Raw genomic sequence first — 21,063 nt, 5'->3', positions numbered from 1 at the left:
TGAGTCTTGGCCATTGTGAAACTAAAACATTTGAAATGGATGTACGTAGATGCTAACAGAAGCGATCTTCAGTGCTTCATGCTTTATTCATGTGCTTTCTTTTGTTTTAGTGAGTCCATTTTCATTTTACTTTGTTTTTTTTTTGTGTGTGTATGTGCATGTGTGTTGTTTTTTAAATGAAATTACATGCAACAATGCAAACAATGCTATTTGATTAAGATTTGATTCAAATGTTATTGCCTATGAAGTGGAGCTGCTGGTGATAATGAATTAGAATCCTCTTCAGTTGAAAGGTGAAGAGAGTTTCGTGGAAAATGAATTCCTTCAGATCACACATTACATTGGACTGAGTTAAGATTTATTTTATTTGGCTGTCTATCAGCGGCCACGTAAAATCAAGCTAGGAAGCAGAGAAGATGACACTTGTTGGCAGTCAACCATCTTGCCTCCGAAGGAGGGCATATTTTTTGAAGAATTCTGAAAAGTAGATGCATGCTTGAAGTCAGTGAAACGTGAGCTCTGTCATTTTCTAGAATAATGTCGAAATCTGTGCAGGTGTTCTAGTTCATCCACTCTCCATCCTTTACAGATCTATAATGATAGAATAATGTGAAAAAGAATAAAAAACCAAACAATTTGCACTAAGAAGACACAAAGAAAGATGATTTGGTATTATTTCAATTTCCACCAGATGTAAGCAAATGTGTGATGATGCTTGGATAGAAGTTTCTATTCCACTAGAAATGAACCCCATGAAAATAATGCAAGACCTTTTTTGTATGTTCCTCATCACGCAAGCTAACTTTATAAATGATGAATGGTTAGTTATCGCAATGCTTAAATTTTACTAAATGTACTTCAATTAAAAAGCAAGTGTTGGTAATGCCAAAGACTTTGTTCCCAAAGTACGCCTTTCAGTTGATATAATTCTCAGAAAAACCAACATCATCCCCTCAATGACATTCCATGAGAGCAGTTCATAAGTCAAAACCAAATTGGATTATGTGATTGCTTTATCAAATGAGAAATAATATACAGTGATTGTTGCTTGCTTTTCATCTTAGAACTGAAGAGTTGTCAGGGTCAAAGTCCTATTGAAAAGCACTCGGGGTTAAAGTAGAGTGGGGTTTTTTTTTTTTCATTGTTGCGAGACAATATACAGTATTAATGATGACTTCATGGTATTTAGATGCATAATTTGCCTCCTGTGCACCTCATAAATGGAGGTATGATGTATTCATATTCCTCCACATTTTCATTTTAAACTCTGCAAGATTAAAAAGAGGAATGCATTGATATTTGTGGCACATTTGGAAAACATTTAATGAAAGCACACATCATTTGTATGAGGAGTGTAGCGAAATTGCCTGAAGACAAGTGTAAAACCTGTGGTTGGACTTATTGTATGTGGTTGCTAAGGAGGTACATAAATACTAATTAGCTAGCTACCAAGGGAACAGCATCTTTACCCGAAGTCCATTCCAAAGGGCAGAGCAGTGAGGGTAGAGTGCCTTCCTTTGGGGCACAGCAGCTGCAGCCAGGGGATTTGAACCAGGGACCTTGTGTATGTAGAGTCTATGGTCCAACATCTACTGAGGCACTGCAACTCCTCAGACATGCTTTAGTTTTAAACATTGGTATCACATCTCCCCCCCCCCCCCCAAAAAAAAAAAAAAAACAAACAAACAAACAAAAACAAAAACAAAAACCAAACCAAAACAAAACAAAACCAAAAGCAAACAAAAACCAAAAACATACATGTATACAAAAAAAAGAAAGAAAAAATGACGTTGGAGTGCCTGCAAGGAGACCAAAGTTGAAGTCGACATCAATTAACTTAAAATACTTTCTTATGAGTTCAAAAAAAAAATAATGTGATGTTGGTAGCTTATTGAATTCATACAGTGATACTCAGCAAGTTTTGTAAATCTCTTTACATTTGGCTGATCTATCAAATCCAACAGGAGCAGGTGACTTATATTGTATAAGCAATCCATCTGAATCACTCTTACAGGTTTTTTTTTTTTTAATTTGATTCAATTTGATTTTCATTTGTTTCTACTCTGTGTTCACAAAAACAGAAACAAGTATAACTGAATTACAATGATTATTTACTAAAGGATGTCATTTTGTTTATTATGACATAAAAAGATAAAGCATTTGAACAACAAATGCTTTTAGCAGCAAATGGTAATATGAAATATGATTCCACAGAACAAAAGTATGGGGATGGTCAAAATTGAAATGTATTAATTAGGCCCCTGGAAATTGGACACATAACAGAGCATCCAATATACCAAAATGGTTTAGATTACATTAAAAAAAAATGAAGCTAGAGCCATGCTTATGAGGAAGATAAAGGAAGAGAGAATAAGAAATTGGGGGAATAGACAAGACAATTTGAGGTGTGAGGGGAAAGAAGTTTTTCTCTCACGTTCTCTATTTCGCTATGTATCATATATCGTCGCTGGGGCGATAAGACCTCGTATAGCTACAAAATGTCAAATGTTCAGGAGAGCCAAAAAACATGGCGACCGAAGCACTGTGGTGAATGGGATAGCTTTTCCTTTGACATGCCGTGGTGGCTTCATTTTTGGAGTAAGACAGTTGGGATTTGGACAGGACATCACTTAACCCGTTATTTGACCATTAATCCAAAAAACTCATTTTTCACCAAAATTGCAGATAAAAGGTCTTATCACTCCAGCGACGATATATATATATATATATATATATCTGTGTGTTTTTTCTCCTTTTCCCCTCTATAGTATCTCTCCTTTTCTGCTCTGTCTCTCAGGAATTAAAGAAAATTGCTGCCCAAACTTGGGCTTCAGGGATGCGTCGGGGGGATAGCTCAGTTGCGCCATGCCTGCTTTAACTAGTTGTGATTCTGAAGCTGGTGGTCTACTTTCTCTTACTTTCCTCACTACTCTTGGTGCCAAGCCTCTTTGATAGTGAGCCAAAAACAATGGGGCAAGATGGAGGCCAGATGTCGCATGAGCATTTTCCCCCATTTCTTTCAGCAATATTCAGTGCAGCAGTAATGATAAATGCGCAGTGATATCTGTCAATGCCCCACTAACTTACAAGAAACCATTGCCCTAGATTACGCTGTGATTTCCTCTGTCGAGATTGTCTGTTCTATTGTGGAAGTGTGATATTTCACCAGCGTGATTGATGATGATAGAAGAGAGGGCAATGATTATGGTAACAGATTTTTGATATTCAGGTGGAATTTTGGTGAAGATAACAGATTCTGAGAGAAAAGTGGCAAAATTTTCATTTTACGGATTGATAGTTGATTACAAGATGCTTTTGTAGTCCTGATTGTATGGGGCTAGGGGATGCGAAAAAAAAAATGGTATCTGACTTTTTAGGATATTACCCTCCGTACTTGATAACGCCATTAATATTATATATTGTCACTACTTTGAGTGAATGCTAAAATGCTATCGATCTGGTAGATGTAGCAAATGGTACAGTGAAGAGGGTTTTGGAAATGATAAAACATCAAAATGAATGATTGTACAGTATGTCCCCAAAAAAATTACAACGGAGCCCTCCGCAATGATATCTTCAAAAATAGTGAATCAATCTAAATACAAATTCAGGATATGAAACTATAAATCATTGCCCACATCTTACAGAAAACCCCATTTGATTTGCTTCAGTGGTCAATGAGAAATGAGGAATTTTGTAGAGGATGTCGGGAATCTCTTTTGTCCAAATTCTGTCTATTATTCACACACAAGAGCATTGAATTGCTAAAATTGGATTAATCAGACTCATGACATGCTTTACAACAATCCACATTTCTCTGTGAGCGCTTAACCAGATTGAATGGGGTTTTATACCAAATAGAGCTAAAATGTTATATTTTAAGACCCTGAAGTAGCACATACACAGGTTGATCATATTTGGTGTTATCAATTCGAAAATCTGATTGTAATTTTTGGGGCGACTTACTGCAGATGTCCCCCAAAAAATTACAATCAGATTTTCGCATTGATAACGCCCAAAATGATTATTTTTTTTAATGCCACTCCAGGGTCTTAAAATATAACATTTTAGCTCTATTTTGCAGAAATCCCTATTTGAATTAGTGAAGCGGTCACAGAGAAAATGTGGATTGTTGTAAAGCATGTCATGAATCAGAGTTTAGCATTTTGATGATCTTGTGTGTGAATAATAGACAGAACTTGGACAGAAGAGATTCCCGACATCCTCTACAAAATTCCTCATTTCTCTTTGACCACTGAAGCAAATTGAATGGGGTTTTCTGTAAGATGTGGGCAATGAGTTATAGTTTCGTACCCTGAACTTGTATTTAGATTGATTCACTATTTTTAAAGATATCATTGCGGAAAGCCCCGTTGTAATTTTTTTTGGGACATACTGTAGTGGTGATGGAATTGAAAAGGCAAAACACTGAAATGATTGATAAAATGGTTAGGACAATTGGAAATTAAAACAGCAAAATACGTTAAGTTGTTTCCTGACACGAAATACTTATTTTGCAGTCATAAGATTATCTGAATTAGATTGGCAATATTAGTTTGTTTGTTTGTTTTTTAATCCAAAACTGTTCTGCTCTTACGTGTCATGATATCTTATTTTTTGGTCTTTTGTAGTTGTTGCTGTCAAACAAGATGTGATTTCTGTCTTGTTATGCCTACTAAATGCCAAAACGGTCATTAAAAGTGCTAAAACAAGAGTTCCTTCTGTTGCTTTCCAGGATGAGGGATGAATCTACTGTCTTCAAACCTTCACATATTCGTGAAATCCCATTTTCTGTTGTTCATTCTTTCACAGTTTATTTTTTGTTACAGATTGCTTCTGTATTGTTTGTTTTTGTTGTAGGTCCATGTTTTGTTCGTAAATCTCCACAATTTGTTCTGATATCATTGTTTCTGTCGTCACTGATTGTATTCACTGATTGTTTCTTTCTCTTGAAAATCAGCAACATTAAACACAGGATTATCTTTCAGATTAAATGACACCTGCAGTAATTTGCCACTTTATACGTATGTTCAGTCTGAACTCAGTAAATGAAGAGAAGCCAGGCAGTTGATTTCTGTTTTTTAACTCACTTTGCAACATTGAGAAGCTTATAGGAGTGAATTTGGATGGATGGAGCCTTGAATAGATCACATTTCATCTTCCATTTGGCTTCAAAAGCTGTAGCCCCAATTCAAATTCTTTTCAGCTCTTCGGTACTGATCTGTCTTAATTTTCTTTTCCCATGTACATGGATGACCCTACCTAATTCTAGAACCAAATATGATATCCTCTTTCTTTGGCAAGGATGGTGTTGGAAGATGTCCTGAAACTTCTTCTTAAATTTTGAAATGTGTCTTCTTGCAGGAGACTAGAAGAGGGATTCTTGTCCACAAACGTCCATTTTTGGCATCACACCACATCCCTGAGCCAAATGCAGTGCTTTGTTTTCTTTCAAGTTTTAATCTGTTTCTGTTGTATTGCCCCTTTCTAGCATGAGATGCCAAGGAGTTCTGGAATATTTGATGATGCATATAAAAAGAGATAATTACAATTTTTTATGTCATGAAACAAAAGGGAATGGAAGGGGAAGCTTTTAGAGTGGTCATCAGGATGACGGACAATTGCAAGAGAGCATAAGAATTATTGCAGATGTGTTGTGTTGAGATAGAAGGAATAGGGCAGAAAATTGATAAACAAACAGAAAGAAGGATGGATGGATGGATGGATAGATGGATTGATAGATAGATTGACATAGATTGATAGTGATGGATGAAAAGAGAGGAAGAGAGAGGGGGAGAGAGTCAGGGCAGAGAGAGAATGAAAGAAGTATAGGAAGAGATGCATTCACTGGAAGAAAGATTAATAATGCTGTGCTGGTATGATGATGGATGATGCAAATATGAGAATGCACAAAAAGAAAATCTATATTTGCCTGCACACAGGTAGTGGTTTTTAATAGATGTTCAAACAGGGCAGGAAGATCATCACAACTCCCCCACATAGACCAATGCAAGTGCTTTCTGTGTGTTTGTGTGTCTGTGTGTTTGACTGTGTGTGTGTGTGTGTGTGTGTGTGTGTGTGTGTGTGTGTGTGTGTGTGTGTGTGTGTGTGCTGTGTGTGTGTGTGTGTGTGTGTGTGTGTGTGTGTGTTGTGTGTGTGTAGTTTTTTTTTTTTTTTTTGGGGGGGGGGGGATGTGGTGCGAAAGAGATATTCTCCAGCCAAGTCAGAAGGGCAATAATTAGGAAATGCAGCTGCAGAGTAGTCAACAGTCTTGAAGCTAGGCTACCATATGTGAAGTATTAGTGCCTTGATAACACAGTCTTTGCAAATCACACTTCAGCCCACTGAGGATGAGCCGATTTTGCTACAACATGCATTTCCCATTGACACATGCCCCAGTAATAAGTGCCAGTATACTCAGGACTTGTCCTCAACGGGTTAAACTCTCCATTGGGAACACTGTCTGTTGGACATTCATGTCCTCATACTCTCTCGATGTGGTTTGTAAACATCTTGTGACATTTTTTTTTTTTCTCCCAAAAATGTCAGCAACAGGTGTGTTTTCTGCCTGTGCCTGTGCTTTCAGATGTATGGCATGAAGTTCGGACATTAGGTAAATGCTACAATGCATTTAGTTGTCATGGTGAATGAGACCGTGTGAAGAAACTTTTTTTCAACGTAAAAATGAGGCAAGCATCTAACGAGCTTCATTCTTGATTTACTTCATAATGCGGCAATGAGGGAAGTGTTTAGGCCTAAATCTTCTCTGTAAAAGTTTCAGTGGTGATGTTGGTGGTGCATGCAACATGTATACACAAATGATGATCCCCTATATAGAGGGAATGTTTGATTGATCTGAGCATCCCTTGAACAGGCAGGGGATGCCTGCTGCCAAAAACCACTTCTGCCCGAGAAATTAAGGAAACAATGTAGCAACGCTTTTCCAGATAGCTTTGTCCTCACACGCATCCTGCCACTTCCTCCATGCAAGCAAATCAGGTTGGGGAAAAACAGCCTCTGCCCTGGCTGATACATACCAGTAGATGAGTGCATCCACTAGATAAATCCATCATATGGTGGTGTGAGCCCTGTGTACATGGACTAGAGCATTACCAGCTCAGTGCCATGTGATGTAAAAACATATGACTCCCAGGAACTCCGCAGTGCAGACATGCAGGGATACCTTTTTGTTTCTCGCTGCATCACCACGGCTCACAGTTCTGTTGGAGTGGTTCCATATCTTTTCGTGCGGGATTCTGTTTTCATGAGTTTCTGATTGAGTTGATTTTCTTTGTTTAATCATGTGTATCATCATTAATTTCCATTTTGAGTTATTCATCTAATCATCAATACATCTATTGGTTAATCTGGTGTACTCGTCTACTTGTGTATATTCCTGTTTTGGTCCAGCACCATTTAAGGTTTGGGATTGTCACAATAAGGGACTAAGTCTTTGATCTTTATTAGTTCTATTCATATTGAATTGGCTTAACTTCAAGTTGATATAAAGGTTATAGCCAACTTTGATGATAGTGGGGCCCAAATGGACTAAATTTTCAAATTAGGGACAGGAAGACTGCTCTTACATCTTGGGTTGTCATTGATATTTCTAACCACAAGATTTTTTTTTCTTGTGGTAAATCATGGATAACTGATAGTGCAGCAACCCCCCCCCCCCCCCCCCTAGTGTATGCAGCATCATACTGTAGTTGGAAGGCCAATGTGAAACAAAGTAATCATTGAGTTCATGGTCAAACTTGATCCATGCAAAGGTCTGAATTATTTCTGGTAAATGTACTTTACATGACAAAAGAGTCTGGAGTATTCCGAGTTCTCAGTGCGCTGTGAGCACAACTAGTTACTAGTACCACCACTGTATAAAGTGGCTGCTCTGTCTCCCATCCACTTCAGAATCTTTTGTGTTACCTCTCGCTGTGTATTTAAATGTAGATTGTTGCTTGCGCCACAATTATATGTTCATTCTTCTGTTATTTCTGCATTGGATGGTAATAGTTGATGAAAATCCACGAGATTTCTCATCCATGATAACTGCCATGTGAACAGGCTCATAGCTTAGGAGCACATTCACCTGCCACTGATGGTGGCTGTCGCTAATGATAAGGCTGCCTCTCGAACATAGCAATTCTTGGCTAGTGGCATTCAAGTGTCTGTTCTATCTCCTTTGGTTTCAGCTGCTGCTGTCCCTTGTAAATGTGTTTCCTCCTCATTGAAAATCAAGATACACGCTAGTATAAGCAGTGGTTTAAAAAACAACGGTTTCAGAATGTTGCCTGTAGTATTTCATTTGCAAGATATATATCCATAATACATGCATGTGATGTATATTCTATAAATCCAAATTTGACTTGAAATGTCCCAATTTTCCATGAGGTATATTGCTGTTTATGTACATGGTAAATTGATGATACAGTAGGTATAGTCCTCCTTTATTCATGATCAGCAATTAAAATACATTAACATGGCAAATACTACATGAATCTATGTAGGACTCCTCTACGTCAGTTGTGTGCAAATGACATCAGTTTGATGCACTGGTCCATTAAAAGTTCATCGAGCGTCGCTGAGTAGAGCGCAAGTGAGACAATTGGTCGAGGAGGCAACCTTGGTTCATTTCCTCAAAAGTGAAACTTCTGATAATCAACAGCACATAAAAGTCATGCATCTCTTTTAATGGAAGGCGAGGTAGGAAAATCTGTCGGATACTTGGGCATATCAAATTGCAATGATGGAGGAAATTTGTACACCAGATGCACGCCATGATCCTCTTCTTCTAGGTAGCGCAGCTGACCTGTTCGTGAGTGGAAGCGAAGTTGTGAACTGCGGTGGCTGCAAGCACAGATGTACCAGTAGATATGAAGTGTTCTGCAGGCTCGCCTCGGTGTGCTTGCAAGCTGAAACCGAAAATTGCTCTCTGGCGGACATCCTTTGTAAGGCCGTGCTGGAGTGGAGTGAGATGTGAGCTCACACTTTCCATGCCAGTTTCCTTGTTAATTTATTTTTTTCCCCTTTTGGTTAGTTTACAGAGTGGATGATGTGATAATTAATCAGGGATGAAAACTCGGCACACTTGCATGCTCACAGCTGAGTCGACCTCCCTAGAAAGAAAGACGGTGGAAGTGGACTAAGCCACCATGCAAGAGTTTTAGAATGGAAGATTCCCAGCATTTCCAACTTGTGGGATGATTTCTTCAGTGCAGACGTTTAGGGTTACCAATCATAACTTTTTAGAGCTCCATCAAGTAACAACAAGCAGGGAGTGGTTATACAAGGTATGGTGTAAATAAAAAGAAAGAAAGAAAGAAAAAAGAAATGAGTGTCAACACCTCCATTCAAGCACTCCGCCCAAAATATCCCAGCATCTCCTCCTCAGTTTTAAGCCCTCATCTGCAATGAATTGTGGGTAGTTTTCAAACAGCTGTTCTTCCCATTCAAGCTTCCAGGGGTGACTTATCAAGGCAAGTACAGGCAACATTTTTGCTCCTTGGTCAAAACTCTTTAACATTAACATTAGTCTTCTCGATCTCTAAAAATCTCCAAAAAAAAAAAAAAAAAGTGCTCACAGAAGGAGAAGGAAGAAAAAGCATCAACCCAGAGGCTGTATCTTGATGAAATACTTGACTGGTAATAGTCTTGATTGAATTTATCGTGGTGGCGATCTTCTGTTTTGAAGGGGGGGGGGGGGGGGGGGGGGCAGGTGGTAGTTTCAAGGAATGGCTGCCTGTTATCTTTGAGATGCTTGGTTTGCTCAGGTGACTCCCCCTTCACTGGAGCTGTTAGACATTGACCTTAGCTGACCCCTGACTGACCCTTGTACAATGCATGTGCCCATCTTTAAATGTGCACTTCCTGTTGATGGTGTGCTGTATATTAAGACTTTGGATTGAGTTTATATGAGGTCCGACGATGAAGTGTCTGAAATCACAATGGCTGATCCAGTGGTGGTGAATGCCTACAGCTGTAGCTAACTATAAAAGTCATGCTAAGAAGGGTTGATGGTAAGGAGATATGTGCTTTAAACATTGTGACTGCCTTTATCAGAAATGTTGGTAGGGCCCTATTGACCAGTTGAGGACGGACTGATTTTGCTGTAACATGCATTTCCCATAGACATCCACCTGAGTATTCTCGGGACTCTCCTTCAACGGGTTAAAATACCCCCCCCCCCCCCCCCGATTCACAACATGTTAGAAAGTTTCCACCACTTTACAAATGCAATCCTCTCAGGACCCTACAGTACAATACTGTTGACAATAGGCCTATATGCACTATAGTTGGCAAAGATGTTTCAAGTTTAAAGTAAGACTCCCTATTCCTTGTACTGTTGCTTAGTTACCATTTAAATGAGATCCTCCTCTCCAAAAGAAATAAAAATAAAGATAAAAAAAGAGTGTGTGGAGTGGGTTACTGCACACATCACCAGTATAACCATGGAGCTAGTAGCTCCATGGTATAACTTAGCTGAGAAGTTACATTGTATGCAATATGAAATGGTGAAAATGTCAACATTTTTCCAAAGGGGGAAAGTGATGGGACATTGAAAAAGTTTGAAAAACATCAGACATATAATAGTAAAAAAGAACACCAGGGCCCTGTTTCATAAAAAGTAAATATCGTAGCAACTCTTGCTGGGATGGCAAATTTCATGGTATCAACAAGAATCAAGCTTCCTGATTGGCTGTTGCTATTGGAAGTTGCCATTCCAGCTAGAGTTGCTATCCTAACATCTTTTATGAAATGTGGCCCAGGACCATGCAGATGTCGTTGGAAAAGATATCTCAATCTGTCAATATTTTCACTACTACTAGCATCTCAGAACAGCAACAGTGGATTATTAGCTTGTGATGAAACATGTATGATTGTCTTTTGGCTTGTATGTCACTTATCAATTTTCTTGAATTCTTTTTTCCTTTATATATTACCGTGACTCCTGGAGAGAAATGTTTCTTTACAGTACATGTATTATGATTTTATCTCATATCTGTCATATCGAGGAAGTTAATAACTTGCAAAATGTAGAGAGAAAGCCTCAAAAGCCGTGTGTACGGATGGCAGTAAACATTCGATTTGGAAGCAAACGTGCTAGAGAGCTGATTTATATGTTACAAGAAGGCCAGCTGTGCGATACTATCTCTCAGGAAATACTGTCATAGCGTGGCATCAAGCGCCAAAGAGGTCCAAGGCATCGGTGGTACACAGTGCCACATAGCAGTTGGAACTGGTTGGTTGGTTGTTGTAGGCCATATCCATATTACTGTAGATGTGCCTATTAAATCTATCAAAGCAGTGCCATCTTCCGTTGGTTATAGTTACCATTTAAATGAGAGCCTGCTTCCATCACGTCTTCATATTTTGCTACTTATTGACTCGATGGAGTCATGCCTATAAACATAGTACTGAAGTTGATGAGAGCCAAGAAGCTGAAATGTGACCATAAAAGATTGTGGAATGTTATCATCATTAGAACTTTTTTTTTTTTGCACATACACTTTCAACTTATACTGCTGTCCCATAGACTTACAGACATCATTGGAAAAAGAAGTGGTGGTGGGGGGGGGGGGGGAGCAGAGAAAGAGAACCACTGCATCAAATCATGCTGTGGATTAACAATCATCCAATATTTGAAAAGCGTTGCTGCCAGTGAATGTAACACTCCCATTATTATCTGTCATATATACCTGTACACCCTGTCTCAATCCATGAGGGGAGAAGAAGTCATGCGTATACCAATAACAAAATTTGGATGGAAAAAAAAAGAGAAATGAAGAAAAAAAAATGGGAGAATAAACAGATGGGCTGGCTGAATGAGCCTGGAATGTTATTTGTGAAATGAAGTCATCCTGCCACATAAAGGGAGATGAAAGGAGCAGAACTAAGCTGGAGCTTTTAATACCTGATTATCCCAAATAGAGCTGAGTCTCCTGCCTTTACACCATCTTCCCTCACAGCGTCAGATGCCCTTGCTGCCTGTTTGGCTCTAGTCTCAGCCTTTTTTTTTTTTTAACCATCTTAGGAGCAAATAATTTTGCATATAAACATTTGAGTTCTGTACATGTGGCCTTCTGTCAGTGGCCCTTCCCCCTTTCTCATGTAATTCATGTTTTTAGTGTTGTTGTTTTTTTAGATTGAATTAAAAGATAATTCATCTCAACATGTGACTGTGCCTTTATTTGTTTCTTTATTTTAAGCCATGCCATTTGTAGGTATATTTTCACAGGTAACATAATTTGGCTCTTCTTCAAGGCTGGAAATGAAAAGAGAATGTAACTGAAAGAAAAAAAAAAGTTTAACTTGATTGTAGCGGAGAAAGAAACATCTTCGATAGAAACAAAGCAAGTCTGGCCGAATCAGACAAATATTTGGAGAAAAAATGTATGAAATGACTCTTGGTTTGGAAGTCAACTAGTATGGTATTCAGTATCATTCTAGTTGAATTTTTGATTCCATAGAAAATGGCTGGCCGAGAGTGATAAGATTTTGGCATCACTTGCGCCCAACTACTAATTTTATGTGTACCCGAATACCATTTTATTTTTCTCTCTAGATAACACTCTTCATAATTTTCAAGATATGTGTGTGTTATGCTCTTTAACCTTTTTGTTTTAAAGATAGTAGTTAATGTCGTTTAAGATGAAAAAAAAAAATCACGTTCTTGGTTGGTTCTCATATGAGCAAGAAAGAACCACTGAACCTGAGATACTGTATGTTCACCGAACAAAGACGGCTTTTGTGACAAGCCTTCTGTATGTTGTGTGTGATGACATTGAAAAGGTAATGACTTTCTGGTCACATGCCAAAGTTTTGCTGGAAATTTGCTGATATGTGTCTTTAGTTTAATGGGACTGTCATCAATCCATACAGCTTTTTGCTTGAGATGATTACCTATGTGTCTTTTTAGAGTAGTTACCCTTTGTAGCATGTAAGGCCTAAATCCTTACAATCCATGTCAAATTCAATGCTAGAGGGCAGTAAGCATCTCTGTGAAGTTAACATACGTATTATGTGTCATGTCATATCAAATGACCTATGGGTGTGGTAGGGAGAAATAATCAATGCTCTTCTTTACCATGGTGACTTCCATTCTTAGAAGAACATGGTTTATTCTCAATATTGTAGGTTTATACCCCTCCAGCCTCTGAGTTTGCATTAATTCAGATGTGAGTGTTGTCTTTTTCTCAATAATCGTAACCATGCCAGAGTATAAGTGAGCCAGTTTCATGATGTTGCACAGAGGAAGGTTCCTACCTTCAAAACCACCTCCACGGTGATCCATATGACCACATCCCTATAAATAATGGTATGGCAACCATATGGATCCAGTGTACATGTACATGCAATCGTGCATCATGCCATGTGATGTACAGAAGCCAGGTCTGAGACTGGTAACATGTTTTCATGGCTCGACTCGCCACCTCAGTGTGCGGACAAGTGATTGAACTGTGTTCGAAATGGTAGCATTTCCCTCACAAAGAACATTGATTTACACCTCTGGAAACAGTGATGAGTGATTGGTCAGTTTGAGAACGAGGCTTCACACTGTGCTGATTCCCAACTGCTACTCTGCCAGCAGAGTTCCATCCGTCACAGGTCAACTAACAGGTGTTTGACGCATTTGACACTGTGCTTCCTTATGCTAATTGCACTTACTTATTTGTCTTTTATGTTCACATACCTTTGGTAGATGTAATGTCTCTTATGTAGTATGTAGAGGATGAATATTTAAATTTGTCACAGAGACACAATATGTTGGTCAACACTTAGTGGAATTTCATTGAGAGCAACATAAACTTGGATTTTGTTTGTTTGCTGGCCTTATTGTAAGTTCTTTAGATATTGCTTTACTTGTTTGATCGCAGGAAAGTGAAGCAGAAATGCAATTTAATATGATAATTTGATTTAAGACTAACAAACTATTACATCAGAAAAATATCTTTGAAGATTGTACTAATTAATACAGCTTAAATGACCTACCATGTTCTTGCACAGAGTTTACCTTAGGCAGGGTCCTTTGCAGTGACTGAACATTTAATCTTCATACCTGTCAACGGTTTATGGCTGTTGATGAATACTGAACAGTAGGAAAATGGCTTCCGGCTCGGTTGCGCTCATTTCAGTCCCAGAAGTTGAAAAACCAGTAAGTTAAGGCTAGGAATATGGTGAAGGATGAATCTAGAAGATGGCAAATACAACTCAAGTATTATGGCCCCAACTGAGGAGAATTTTATCTTATTTTATGTTTTTAAGTGGGGGGGGGGGGTGGTGGTGAGAATGAGGGGAAGAAGTAGAAATCAATTGATAAGTAATTAGTTTGTAAATGTTTTACGGCACGACATATCATCCTGAGTCAGACCCACCTCACTTCCCCCCAAGGTAATGAGCAAAGGATGCTGGGATACGGGGGACAGGATGCGGTGGTCGAGAACCAGAGATTAACTGCCACGGACGGACGGACGACGGGACAGGCTGAAGCCACTGTAGTGGAGGAGAGACGTGGGAGGTGAAAGGGAGAGAGAACATATTGTGAGAGAAAGGCAGCCAGAGGGAGAGATTGATAATGAAAGAAAGAGATGGCAAAAGAGAGAAAGATAAAAGAGACAAACAGACAGACGGATGGGGGAGAAATATATATGAAGGAAGAATATTGGGATACTTTTGAGAAAAAGAGGGAGAGAAGGGGTAGATGGAGGAGGAGAAAAGATTTACAGAAAAAAGAAAATTGGTTATATTCTTGAGAAAGCTGTAGTTGTGAATCATAAAAGCGCATTGTCAGTAGCTCTATGTACTTGGTGCTTTGAACCATGTAAATCAACCTCAGTGTTCCCTTGTTGAAATCCAACAAGTGGTTTCTTCTATCTTTTTTGTTTTGAAGAAGAGGGGGGGGGGGGAGGGAGGAAGGAGGGCTAAATATGTGTTAGGTTGTGGTTTCATCTGACTTCAGAAAGTGGTTAAAAGTCTATGCTCTTGAATCATCAGACTTTGTCCAGATGAAGACCAGTGGGTCAGATCCACTGCGGGAGTACAGGCGCAAGATGCCCAAATGAAGGTCTGATTTCATCACACTCAGTATGAGACCAGGAGACTGGTATACTCGCAGAATGTCCGACATGTCCAAACGTTGGCTGGCATTTTGCGGGCACATTCTTGCGTCCTCTCTGTCTCTTCTTTAAAAAAAAAAAAAAAAAATGAAGGGGGGGGGGGTGGGATGATGATGGTAAAGGAACATCTCTTATTTGGTGCAAGTACACGGCCCCGGCGCGGTGAAGTCAGCAGCGCAGTGATTGGCTCTGGTTTTTCACGGGAAGTGGGAGAGGTTAAAATGAGGTGCAGAGGTTGTGAGATGCCAGAAACTGATGGACAAGGCAGGCCAAGAAAACATGGAACAAAGGCCTTGTACGAGAAACAAGTAGGAAGATAGATAAAGAGAGAGAGAGAGGGGAAAAAAAAGTAACAACAGTAACACAGAAAGAGGAGATTCACATTTTTTCTAATGCCTTCAACAGCTATTCTGCTTACTCCAGCTATGACGCAGAGGAGTATAAAAAAAATAGAACAGTACTGAACAAAAATCAAAACAAAACATCTCTGCACCCAAGTATGAGGAGGAGTGTGTATGATGTGCATCTATTGTGTGTGGTTTCTATTGTACTGCAAGTGAGGAGAGAGAGAGAAAGAAAAAAAGTGTCATTCTTCCACTGATGGCTTGTTGTGTGTCCCCCCCCCCCCCCCATATGTTTGATTTGCATTGCTTTTTATGTAATTGTTCCTTTATCCTGAGGGCAGTTCATTAGAATATGTCCACGGTTCAGAGCATGTTTGTGGTAAATGTTTGATGGTATCTTTCTCGAGGCATTGTTAATTATTACCACGCCTCGCAGAGGGCATAACCCCCAATTAGGAGCCGTTAAGATGTTGATAATGATAAAGTAGGTAACATGATGACAAGCTGTGATTATAGAATATGTATAATACCTCATCGGAAAATGGACAACCATTATATCCAAAAATCTTCTCAGTAAGAGAACAAAGACATAAACAAAAACGATAGATCCAGATGTGAATAAATTCCACAGAATGAAGACATGCTATTCAGATTGCAAAAGTAGTGATCTTTAAAGGATTATGAATTAACATCCATCTAAATAATATCACTCAGGCTGTAGCCATACTTTGAATAACCACACTCCGCCCACTACCACCAGCACCCTCTCCAACCCCGCGACCACCAACACCACCATCACTCGTTTCCTTTTCTTGAATTCAATTTGCTCCTCCTGAGCTTGCTGATTGGAAGTTATAAAAGGAATGGTGTGGAAATGAATCAATGTCCATTTTGAGCAAATTGCCGCCTTCTGAGATGAAGAAGATGGGGGTTGCTATGGATACATCATCCTGTTTCCTCTCCTCCTGAATTAACAATAAGAGAAGAGCCTGGTAATGATGGTAATCAAGCAAGTATAGAGCTAAAACGGAGTGTATCTCTCGCGATGAATGCGAACCCCAAACTCATGTCGTGATGGTTAAAGGGGGAGGGGGGAGGGTAGGGGGGAGGGTAGGGGGAGGGGTTAAGAAAGAGAGGATGTATGAGGCACTGGAAGAAAATTCTACCAAAATTCATTACTCCAACCATTGCAACCCAAACTCATATAGTGATGGTAAAAAAGGGGGAGGGGAGTGGTTTAGAAAGGGGGAATGTGAGAGGTCTATCAAAATTCTTGTTTCTCAAACAGCTGTTGTAATCGTGGCATTTGTTTTTTTCTGCCTTAGATTTAAAGTAATGTACTCCAATTATGAGGGTAATTCTCGAGGAACTCTAGTTATTGAACTGTAGCACGAACAAACTTGTATAATGGGGGGGGGGGAGAGATAAATTGTGCATCTCAGTTATTATTTGGGCGTTCCCCTTCATTGCAGCATTTGAGCCACATACCAGGATTATTGCAGCTGAGAGTGTGAGGGAGGGAGAGTGAAAGAGAAAGATGAGACAAAACTGGAGGATTAAATGTGCATGGAATTCGAAACTGAGCAGTAATCTTGCAGATTATGATAGGATAACAAGAATACCTCACAACGCATATCGACACACTGGCACACACATAACAGATATATGATTTTTATATGCGCACATACACTACACACACACACACACACACACACACACACACACACACACACACAAACATTTGAACTGTGATTTGAGCTTGCATTGACTGGCAATTAGCACTTATTTCTTGCCATGCATCTCTCCGTAAACACATCCTAGCATTTCAACAGCAATGATGGAATTTGAGAGAGAGAGAGAAAAATAGCAGTGCCAGAAAACGTATATCCACCCATTTTGCTCTTTTGCCTTGAGCAGTGTGGGCATGGATCTCATTGGCTCCGTGGGGCGTATTGTGTTTGATCAATCCACACTGTGTGTATACCAGTGTGTTTGTGTGTGTGTGTGTGTGTGTGTGTGTGTGTGTGTGTGTGTGTGTGTGTGTGTGTGTGTGTGTGTGTGTGTGTGTTCGTTCCTGTGTAGGTCTGTCTATTGTATTCCCTGGAAGACAAGGAAGTGAAATATTTGCAGTTACACGCTGATTGATTGATGCTGTCTCCTCCACTCAGCCGAGCCTGGTTGAGAAAGCAACGTAGTTGCTGGGCAGATGGAAACAAAAAGTGCTCACTTCTCCTGTGCACTAAATTATTCATTTCTCTTTTATTTTTTCCTGATACCTCAGAAGATTTCTTTTTCTATACATTTTTCATTACTTTTCTCTGCTTCTGTCCCATTTTAGTATTGTTTTTGTTTTTTGCAAGATCATTGGTGTTATCCCAAACAAGTTCCAGTGCAGGCTGCAAACTTCCCCCCATCAATTGTTTAAAACTGAAAATGATTTATGCATGCTTCCTCTAAAATCCCGAATCAATTTTGAATGCTTCTTGCCAGCATCACCACACATGGTGATGCTTCCATCATATCAATAGTGTCATGAGCTATTCATATATAATGCATACTAGGTAATGGCCTCTGCGAGCAATGAAGTTTTACATAGTGATGTGTGCATGTTGTCAGAACGACTGGTGTGTACGTGATTATTTAATACATTTCTCATCGGGGAAAGAAATATTTGTCAAAATTTGTTTGTCAAAGCCGATTCAATATCCCCCTTCACCTTGATTGAAGTTCATTAAAGAAGAGGGAGGGATGATAAATGTAGATCTCTTAATCTGATGATTTTCATGCTCATTTTTTCTTCCCTTCCACAGACCTTGAGGAGGGGGAGGGGGCAGGAATGGGGAAGTTGGACCAAGCATCAGAAGTTACAAGGAGATCCGCTGCAAAGGGCCATCACATTAAGGACAGAAAGCAGCCCACGGGATTGAACGGCTTCAGGGGAGAGAGGTCGCCAGGGACGAGACCCACCACTCGGACTAGTGCCCTGAGGCATATGGCCAGGAGGCAGGCAGACATGGTGCATGGAGCCTCTCGGTATTCATCCAGGAAGCAGGAGGAGGAGCCCCTGGGGTCTCCGGGGAGAGAGGACAGTGCGGCCAGCAATGGTCGCGACTCTCTCGAGGGAGGGGACGAGCGAGCCTGCTCCGAAGAAGAAGAAGACTCGGCGAGCGCGCATGGTGCATCGACGCCCGATAGCACTTCCTGCGCAGAGGATACGAGGGAGAGGCTTGGCAACGGCGCTGCTGGCCCTGTAGCTGAATCTGAGCGTGAGTCACCACTTGGAGGTGGGGGCACAACAGCCGGGGAGGATCAACCGGCTTCTGTGCAGCAACTCATGACAGGTGGTGGGGGAGAGGAGAGGGGGGAGCGAGCCGCAGACCATGCGGAGGATGACGAAAATGCTTGTGATGTAGGGGAAGAGAATCCGGGAGTGAACCAGCAGCCTCCGAGCCAGACGCTGCTAGACGTTTCCAGTGCAGTGGCGGCGGCTGGCGCGGTGGTCTCCGCGGCTTCGACAGCAACGGAGGACTCGGAGCAGTTGAGCTCCAGCGGCAACAGCGGCAGCTCGAGGGGGTCAGAGGAAGTGGGGATGGGTGAGTCAGCGGCGTTGGCAGACAGATGTGACAGCCAGGAGGGGGAGACCAAATCCTCCGATGGAGAGTGCGGACTGTCGGTAAAATCTTGTGCCTCATCACCGGACAACTCATCAGTGGGCAGCACCCCATCAAAGGTATCAAGAGTTCTTTCATATAAGGAATTATATGTATCTGTTTGTGTGTCTTATGTGTATGTGTGTGTATGTATGTTTGTGTGTCTTTATGTGTATGTGTGTGTGTTTGTGTTGCACCAACTTGAATTATTACTACTTAACACGCCTCCATATCTTCACCCTGACCTTCACCTTGCTTTCAACCTTTATCCCACTCCCATCACGTGATGTGATATTCACTCGGTCGTCATGCGTTTCACCCTCGTGACTCTCTCTGCAACCAGGGAAGGAGGCGTATGCGGCCTCCGCAATCCCGAGTACATCTTTAATCTGGTATTTGTAACCCGATGGTTAACGATGTGCAATATTGCTGTAAAAATGTGCTCGTGATTAGAAATGGGCTACTAAATTCGGTTGTAGATGAATAGTGTGAGATGCGGAAAGGTGAAGGAGCAAACAGACGGGAGTGATATACATGGACAGATAGTAAGACACTTGCATGCGAAGACAAGATACAAGATACATAGGAAAGGAGCCTAATGATGATTTCATCAGCTGTAGAAATGGCTAGTGCTCCTGTGTGGTTTGATATCTTTCTGCACTCTCCTTTGATTGCTTCTCCACTTGGGTGGATGGTTGTTTTTTCTTGAGAGATGGTGGCAGTGGGGGAGTGTTGGAGTAGTATGACCAGCATTAAACTGGCACAAAAGTAGTATATTTGCAGAGGGAGGAGGACAAGGGTAGCTGAATAGAGAGACTGGATAGATTTTACCATGTTCTCCGTCCCTTCTGGATGGTTAGGCGAGCAGGGAGTACTTTGTACTCAAACAGATAACTGCATGGAAGCATTGTCATAACTCCATCATGTTGTGGTATCTGTGGAGTACGTGCAGAGGCCATAACAATGCATGTTGCCGCTTCTTTGGCGGTAGTTAGGTTTGATAACGATACCCCAACCTGAAGTGTAAATACAGGAGGATCAACCTCTTCTCTCTGTCCTCTGTATATTTCTCTTTCTGTCTGTCTGTCTGTCTGTCTGTCTCCACTGTTGTATGTGTGTGTGTGCTTGTATCTGTCTGTCTGTGTGTGAGTACATTTGTGTTCACTCTTTGTCTCAGCTTCTCTCTTCCCGTTCAGTTTCATGTAGATCCCTTTCAATTATCACTTTTCTCCCTGCTCGGCCTACCTTTCTATTGGGTGCTCAGAGATGTCACCTAAAAGTTTTCCTGGTTATATCTCCTCTGTATCACTATTAAAAGTCACATGTCTCCCTCCTATTCACTGTGCATTAGAATGCTTTTCTTTTCCGTCTTTGTTTTCTTCGACTTGAAAGCTTTCTATTGCCCTGTCCTTCTCTTGTCTTTACTTTTATCATTATATTTCTTGTTTTTTCAGTTTTTATTTTTTGTACCTTGTCCACTTAAGTTGTTGCCACTTGGTCTCAACAAACACAATTGTCTCCTGCTCTGAATTGTATTGGGCACTGTATCATGTCCCTCTATCTAGATGCGTTTCTGTTTTTTGCATGTCTTTCTGTCTGTGCATGTACTGCCACTCTCATTCTCCACTCACAACATTTTCATCTCTTCCGTGTGTCTGTCTACAATAACTTCTCACAGTTTCCAGTGCATTACTGTGATGGTGGCCAGAAGAAGAAAACGAAGAAAATCATACTGATGCTGGCAGTTGTTGTGCTAATTGTCAGTTTGAAACTATAGGAGCAAACTGTAAGCAGTAGGGCAAGAAGTCTTCAGCAGCTGAATCATTCCAGGCAATTTTTTGTTGTTGAGGTTTCTGAAAATATTGAGGTTTTCGTGTAGAATGATTGCATCATCACCATCATGATCTGGGTTCTTCATCCACCCCTTTGCGTGCTCTGAGTACTGATTGGCACAGA

At 40.5% G+C, this 21,063-nt stretch overlaps 1 protein-coding gene across 1 annotated transcript in view; it reads left to right on the top strand.

The window, feature by feature from the left end:
- LOC139737221 (uncharacterized) overlaps window positions 1–21,063 on the top strand; it is a 63,378-nt gene that overhangs the window by 14,926 nt on the left and 27,389 nt on the right. The window contains exon 2 of the mRNA XM_071647900.1: window positions 18,268–19,187. Within this exon, the coding sequence (XP_071504001.1) occupies window positions 18,268–19,187 (920 nt within the window). The remainder of the gene's footprint in view (window positions 1–18,267; window positions 19,188–21,063) is intronic.

This window comes from Diadema antillarum, unplaced genomic scaffold (assembly GCF_040938485.1).
Source record: "Diadema antillarum isolate AM-2024a unplaced genomic scaffold, OU_Dant_1.0 scf00000028, whole genome shotgun sequence".
Classification (NCBI taxonomy): domain Eukaryota; kingdom Metazoa; phylum Echinodermata; class Echinoidea; order Diadematoida; family Diadematidae; genus Diadema; species Diadema antillarum.
The sequence above is the reverse complement of the archived record's forward strand: the minus strand, read 5'-3'. Positions and strand labels throughout refer to the sequence as shown.